Genomic DNA, 7,557 nt, shown 5'->3' with positions numbered 1-7,557 from the left:
AGAAACCCTACTATGGTTGGATATACCAGCCTAAGGTAACATTTCAAACTAAGCACAGGTTGTAATATAGATGACTGACCCGGCAGTCTTTGTGTGTCCAGGTACATGGCTCTACATCTTGGGGGATTAATCTGTGGTCTGGACTGAGGGGGATGGTCCAGGAGGGAGGCGTCGTCTCACTCTGGAGGGGAAATGGCATCAATGTCCTAAAGATTGCCCCTGAATCTGCCATTAAGTTTATGGCTTATGAACAGGTAAGTGCAATTAATCAAATTTCAAAGTGAACATCCATCTGCTTGGATATGCCCGCAGATAGATTAGCTGTTGTCTAGTGTGTCATGTTCAAGGTTATTATAGTTTTGCATTTTTCATTAGTTTTTATTTTTATTTCGTTTTGACTTTTTGTTTTCAAATTCAGTTTAGTTTTAATTAGTTTTTAAAGCGGTTTTGCTAGTTTAGTTTAGTTTTTACTTTTTGAAAATGCTTGGTTTTAGTTTAATTTTTATTAGTTTTAGTCTTAGTTTTAGTCTTTTTTTCTAATATGGGTTATTTATTGGGGGCAAGATTCACAAAGGTCAGAAAAAAGTATTGTGTAATAATAACTCAACAAAAACATCATACAATTTTAGAAATATGTATTCACAATTTATTCAACAATAACACCAGTACATAAAATGTACATATGATGATGAGCACAAATACAGTATCTCACAAAAGTGAGTACACCCCTCACATGTTTGTAAATATTTCATTATATCTTTTAATGGGACAATACTGACGAAATTACACTGTGTACAGCTTGTATAACAGTGTTAATGTGCTGTCCTCTCAAAATAACTCAACACACAGCCATTAATGTCTAAACCGCTGGCAACAAAAGTGAGTACACCCCTATGTTAAATTAAAATAGCCCCACATCATCACATGCCCTTCACCATAGATTGGCATGGTTTTATGTCAGTTAGCCTAATAGCTGGTTTGATTTGCAGTGAGAGATGATTTTATGGAAAGTACCCCATGCCACTCTCTAGGTATGGTGAAGGTATATGATGTGTTGGGGTATGGTGAAAGTATGTGATGATGTGGGGCTATTTTAATTCCAAAGGCCAAGGGAACTTTATCAGGATGCATAGTATCCTGGATCCATGAAATAACTGGCCTTTAAAAATAACCATCTGCCTGCCTCTATGGGAATTTAACATAGGGGTGGACTGACTTTTGTTGCCAGCGGTTTAGACATTAATGGCTGTATGTTGAGTTATTTTGAGGGGACAGTGCATTTACACTGTTATACAAGCTGTACACTTCATACTTTATTGTAGCAAAGTGTAATTTCTTCAGTGTTGTCCCATTAAAAGATATAATGAAATATTTACTAAAATGTAAAAAACACTTTTGTGAGATACTGTATGTAAACAGTCTACACAAGACGCAGCAGTAGGTGCAAACTGTGTTAGTAACTGTGTCAGTAAAAAACCTAAATAGCCAACAGACTAAAGAAGACATACATAAACAGGTGTTTTGAACTTTGGTTCGAGTAAAGTGGCGAACTTTTTGAAGTCAGTCGACTCCCACAGTTGTGTAGCTAGACATCCCAGTATCAACACACACATATTAACCCACGCTTCCTCACGCTTTTGGTGTTCATGCATATTTACTAACCAGCAGCTATCGGGTCGCTGGTGAAAGCCCTCCTGTAGTGTTCTCTGTCCTGCGGTTGTCTCCGTCATGCTGCCTGGCCCTGGCCCCATACATCCACGCCCTGTACCGGGGTTATATTAGCTTCTGTTTCGGGGGAAGGGGGCTTTGCGTTCTCCTTGCCCTGTCACTGCTTGTTAAGGTAAGCTAGGTTAGCCTCCTTGAGCGCGCTTCTCAAATGTACTTTCAAATTCGTGGGAATTGTCCACTGATTTTACCACCTTCCACTGCGAGGCACTTGCTTTTATCTGACACAGTCATAATCAGATAGGACTCGGACATGTTGTGTTCAATTTGACGTGGAATGTCGGAATTTCTGGGTTCCCAGTCGGAACCTATATGTCTACGGCATAGACCGAATAAAACAGGTCGGAAATGTCAACTCTGAAAGATATAACGTTATTTGCTCTGTGAAAGACATTGACAAAGACGAAAACTAAGGACATTTACTCGATAATTTTATTTCATTTTAGTTAGTTTTGCAAACAGACATTACAGTTTTAGTTAAGTTATCGTTTTTTTGTAATGCCTCGTTTTTATTTTTATTTCAGTTAACGACAATGTTTTTTCCCATCTAGTTTTCGTTATTTCGTTCGTTTTCGTTAACGATTATAACCTTGGTCATGTTGGAACGTCAAATAAAATATAATTGTTATTTAGGGACAATCATAATGGTTCCTCTGTCTCAAAGAAAGTGAACAAATCATACATGATTTATCATCAAATTCTGCGTATACCTTTGTACTTGCGTTCTCTCATGTTGAATTATATGACCACTACTCTTCTATGCCCGCCCAACCTCTTCTCCCATTGCTTATGCCTTCCCCTCCTCCTGTTCCTTCTCTTGCTCTAGATCAAGTGGCTGATCCGAGGAAGTAAAGAGGGCGGCAGTTTAAGGGTACAAGAGAGGTTCATTGCTGGATCTCTGGCAGGAGCTACTGCCCAGACCATCATCTACCCCATGGAGGTCAGTTTGAAATTTGTATAATTGGAAGGTTCATATTAAGATAGGGCTGAAAGGCCAATTTTCAAATTTCTTGCGACTGTTTCTGGAGCTTAACATTGTTTACTCACTTTTAATTTAATGCAAATCATGTTCTCATTGGAATAAGGATGCCCTGAGCCGCTTTAAGCATTGGGGTCCAATGGCTTCCTACTTAGTGTGCAGGTTTTGTGAATAACATAGCTTTCTGATGTGGTCATTTTATTTACATAGTGATCGCTTCCCTGCACAAACTCTAAGTGAATCCTATTCTGAGTGTTAATGATCAAGACACTGATGTCTCACATGTTGAAGCTTTGATAGTAGTCTTCAGAATTCTGTTCTACGTGAAACAGGAGTAGTTTTCTTGTAATCAAAGCAAGTACTGCAGCAGCATAATAATGAAGCATACAAACCAGACTCTACAAGTGTTGTTATGCTGCACAGGAGTGTCATTATAGAACAAAACTCCAGTTCACGTCATGTCACTCTTCAGCACCTATCATCATAAGAAGCAACAATAAAAAAGACTAGGAGGGCGCTTGGAGAGCGCAGACCTCTATCAAGGCCATGTCCTCTCTCACAATGTTAATGCAGTGTATATTTTCCCAGTCAGAAACTCATTTTTCAGATTATTCTGACATCACGAGTGCAGCAGAAATGCCATGTTAACAAAAGTGAAAAATGATTTGTGTCTCGGCCCAGTGATTGGGATACCCTCCCAAACGTTTTCCTTCCTGGTCCATGCTACACCCTTCCACCAAGTTTCATGAAAATCGGGCCAGAAGTTTTTCTGTGATCCTGCTATTAGACAAACAAACCCACAAACGGACAAACCAAACCGAAACATAACCTCCTTGGTGGAGTAAAAATGACTGAGCTCAAAATAAATGGGGATTGACATTAGAAATCGCAGCTCTTAATTTACCAGTCGATTTACGTTCCAACCCTCACACATCTCGCTCATCATCTCTGGGTAGTGCCGAAAAGAATGAGGTCGCAGATACAAAAGGCCAAAATGATTCTCTTCTGCTGGGTGTCTGGGCTCACCTTTAGGGACAGGGGGTGGAGCCTGGACATCTGGAAGGAGCTCAGAGTAGAACCTGCTGTTTCCAGTTGAGTTGATTTTAGAAATCTGGAGGGCTTTCTGGAAATGTCTAAATGGAAGAAGACCCTGGGGGAGACCCAAAACATGCTGCAGGGATTACATAACCCATTGCTTTCTGGGAAATCCAGAAGAAGTTGGAAGACTTGGCTAAGTAGAACAATGTCTTGCATAGCCCGCTGCTACCATGACCAAGACCCAGATAAGCAGCAGAAAATGAATGGTTGGAAAATGGTCTCTTGATGCTATTTCTTTGTAAATAAAATAAATACAAAAACAAGTCCAATGTCCAATTAAAGAATAATCTCTTTTTCCTATCTGTCCTCACTCTTTTACCTCCTTCAACCTTCCCCTGTCCCCCTCCGTTGGGTAGGTGCTGAAGACTCGACTTACATTAAGGAAGACGGGACAATACTCGGGTGTAGCTGATTGTGCCAGACAAATCATGAAGACGGAGGGAGTCCGGGCTTTCTACAGGGGCTACCTGCCAAATACACTGGGCATCATCCCCTATGCTGGCATTGACTTGGCTGTGTATGAGGTGTGTGAAATTACAGTATGTTCTACGTGTAACTTAGCCACTCTTCTGCAATAAGGGAACCGTGGTGGGAACTACACAAATTAACTACAGAATATCCTTGAATTGGTAGTTAATGGGGTGTATGTATATATATATATATATACATACACCCCATTAACTACTAATATATATATATATATATATATATATATATATATATATATATATATATATATATATATATATATATATAATCCATCCAACTGCTTCTTGGATGGACTTCTGATCCACCCAAGACACTTGAAGTGGCTAAATGTAAATGGAGCTCAATAAAATAAACCAGGCTACATAGCTGGATACACACACAATACTTGTTAGTAGGATACCTTCATTGTTGGTTTGGTCTTTTCATGACAGATAATAGTAAGAACAATATAGAATGTCCCCAGCCTTATGCTTTAAATATGTTTCCTAAGAGGGAGAAGTGAATCATCTCTCTTATAATCCAACACAGTTAAAAGCAATCTTATTTTCCCATTTTTCTTCCAATAACATTACAGCAGCATAAAAGAACATACAATTATACTTATTTGTCAAGGCAAATTAACAGGAAATGCATATAAGAATATATTGATTGTTTTTTAATAAGGACTCTCATCTCCTTTCCTTTTTTCTTTCCTCTTACTGTATACCCTATTTTCTTTCACTCTTCTCCCTTATTCACTCTTTCTGACGGCTCATGCTTGGAGACTCTGAAGAACGCCTGGCTCCAGAAGTACTGTGTAGACTCAGCAGATCCAGGAGTTTTGGTCCTGCTGGGCTGTGGTACCATCTCCAGCACCTGCGGCCAGCTGGCATCCTATCCCCTCGCTCTCATTCGGACACGTATGCAGGCGCAAGGTGAGATATACATAACCTACTGTAGATTCAGACATATTGTAAACATACAGAGGATGAACAATGATCCAGCAATAACCTCAATTGTGCCTCTTCTTTCAGCCCTGACTGAGGGTAAACCCAAGCTGACCATGGTGGGCCAGTTCAAATACATCATATCCCATGAAGGTGTACCGGGCCTGTATCGTGGCATCACCCCCAACTTCCTCAAAGTGGTTCCAGCTGTCAGCATCTCCTACGTGGTGTACGAGCACATGAAGAAAGTTCTCGGGGTGGGTTACTAGACTGACACGGAGCAGAGGGATTCATGACAAAAAGGGACAGAAAATGCTTCATTATGCTTTTAAGAAGAAGGATGAAGAAGGAGGAGGAGAAGTAATGATACAGCTCCTCAGACCGCAATGAAAAAGAAAGGAAGTCTAGGGCGAGGAGAGGGTAAAAGAGCCATTTGAGATGGTACTGCTGTATGCTTCCCCCTTCTGTTGACCCAGTCAGGTTCAAGCTTGTGTAGCTTGCGGGTAGTCTGCAGGTAGATCATATTCATTTGTGGAATTGGGGTAAAGAGAAGAGGTGAATGTGGCTCCCCCCTGAAAGAATTATGCCACATACATATAATACAAAAAAAAAGCGTCTTTACTTGGTTCAAAGCACAGTCAAACAATAGAGACATTTTAAGTACTATGAAGTACTAGGACAGGTCATATGACTTTTGGAATACCAGGGTAAAAAGTAGAACTACCCGTTACAAAGTTATCTACCAGGAATTTGTCCTTGCATTTACCTGATGGGCCAAAGCGGTGAATTACCCGCTGACATTACGCAGGGTTGCGGGAAAGTCAGACAACCTTGTTTTTGCTGGAGCCCTCTGGATTATTTTATTGTGCATGGAGTTTACCAGTCCAAAACTAAGCTACATAAGCAAACCCACAAACTGTCACCAGCTTTTGATTTTAAATGTTGCTAAATTCTAATTGGTGCTCAGAAGTACATGGCATTGCACTTTCAACCATGAGAAGAGCACAGGCGAAAACATGCAGAGAAGTTGTCATTTGAAGTGACCAAAAGAGTTGGCACTTTGGCAGAAATGTTGTGTTAATGTTGGAATCCATCATTCAGAGTAGCAAGCTGAGAGAGAAAATAAGTTTTCAGAGGCTTGAAGGCTGAGAGTAGCTTCTAACTGGCAGTTATTTGGCAAACGTTTGAAACTTCCAATGTCTCTTTATTGAGAGGTTGCCACTGCTGCCTCTGTTTGTTTGGTTGGTGGGAGCAGCAAGGAGAGCTACCGCTGGGAAAACAGCTACTGACTGACTTTCTTTTTAAATGGCCACCCACGGCTCACCATGTAACCATGGCAACCAGAGAAACCACACCAAGTGAAACGAGGCAGGAGCGAACTTTACTGGTTGAAGTTCCCTGAAGCATACACCTCCACACAAGCAGACGTATGAATTGATTTCAATCAGGAGAGACAAATCAATGAAGTAATGATCAATGTTTATTATAACCGATGATATGTGATCATTAAGTCTTGGCAGAAAGTCTTTGGCTCTTAGACTCTACAGGGAGATTTGTGTCCTGAGCAGCATCGAGATGAATTCAATTTCTATTTTATTGTATTCATAGTGTCACATCATAACAGGAGTTATCTCAGGACACTTTACAGATAGAGAAGGTCTAGACCACACTCTATAACTTTCAAAGACACAACAATTCCACCGAAGAGCAAGCATTTGGTGTGACAGTGGCGAGGAAAATCTTCCTTTAAACCGACAGAAACGTGGCTGGGTTGGCTCAGTTGGTAGATCAGGTGCACTTATATAGAGGTTTACTCCTCAATGCAGCGGGCGCAGGTTCGACTCCGACCTGCGGCCCTTTGCTGCATGTCATTCCCCCTCTCTCTCCCCTTTCACATCTTCATCTGTCCTCAGGAAGGAAAGGCCTAAAATGGCCAAAAAATTATCTTTAAACAGACAGAAACCTCAGACAGACCCTGATTCTTGGTGGGAGGCCATCTGATGCTGCCAGTTGCCCCCCCCATGGAGTCCAGACACTGGTGGTGTCTGATGATTGTGCTGAGACTGGGCGGGGATGGGGAGGAAGGTTCCACTCAGCAGCTTCAGACATAGTCTGAAGAAGAAACTCTTAGCAAGTCAATTGTATTGGCTCTTTGGAGAAGTTGTCGTGGTGAGATCAAATTCTTCCTGAATATGGCCTCAGGTACATGCACAATACATTCCCCTTCCTTTCTACTGTCATTGCAGTACACTGTAGTTTTCTGCTCAGCAGACTGTTTACCCTGGAGAAACACAGTGTTACCAAACCATGAAGGACATTATAATCCATGGAAGGGCTATG

The 7,557-nt window shown here is 41.0% G+C and overlaps 1 protein-coding gene across 1 annotated transcript in view; it reads left to right on the top strand.

The window, feature by feature from the left end:
- LOC114570202 (calcium-binding mitochondrial carrier protein SCaMC-3) overlaps nt 1-7,023 on the top strand; it is a 21,031-nt gene extending 14,008 nt beyond the window's left edge. Inside the window, exons 6-10 of the mRNA XM_028600456.1 lie at nt 102-254; nt 2,552-2,665; nt 4,159-4,326; nt 5,055-5,205; nt 5,305-7,023. Coding sequence (XP_028456257.1) covers nt 102-254; nt 2,552-2,665; nt 4,159-4,326; nt 5,055-5,205; nt 5,305-5,486 — 768 coding nt within the window. The 3' untranslated portion in view covers nt 5,487-7,023. The remainder of the gene's footprint in view (nt 1-101; nt 255-2,551; nt 2,666-4,158; nt 4,327-5,054; nt 5,206-5,304) is intronic.
- The last annotated feature ends 534 nt before the right edge of the window (nt 7,024-7,557 follow it).

The sequence above is a fragment of the Perca flavescens genome, chromosome 15 (assembly GCF_004354835.1).
Source record: "Perca flavescens isolate YP-PL-M2 chromosome 15, PFLA_1.0, whole genome shotgun sequence".
Classification (NCBI taxonomy): Eukaryota; Metazoa; Chordata; class Actinopteri; order Perciformes; family Percidae; genus Perca; species Perca flavescens.
Note: the sequence above shows the minus strand (reverse complement) of the source record. Positions and strands in the feature narration are given on the sequence as shown.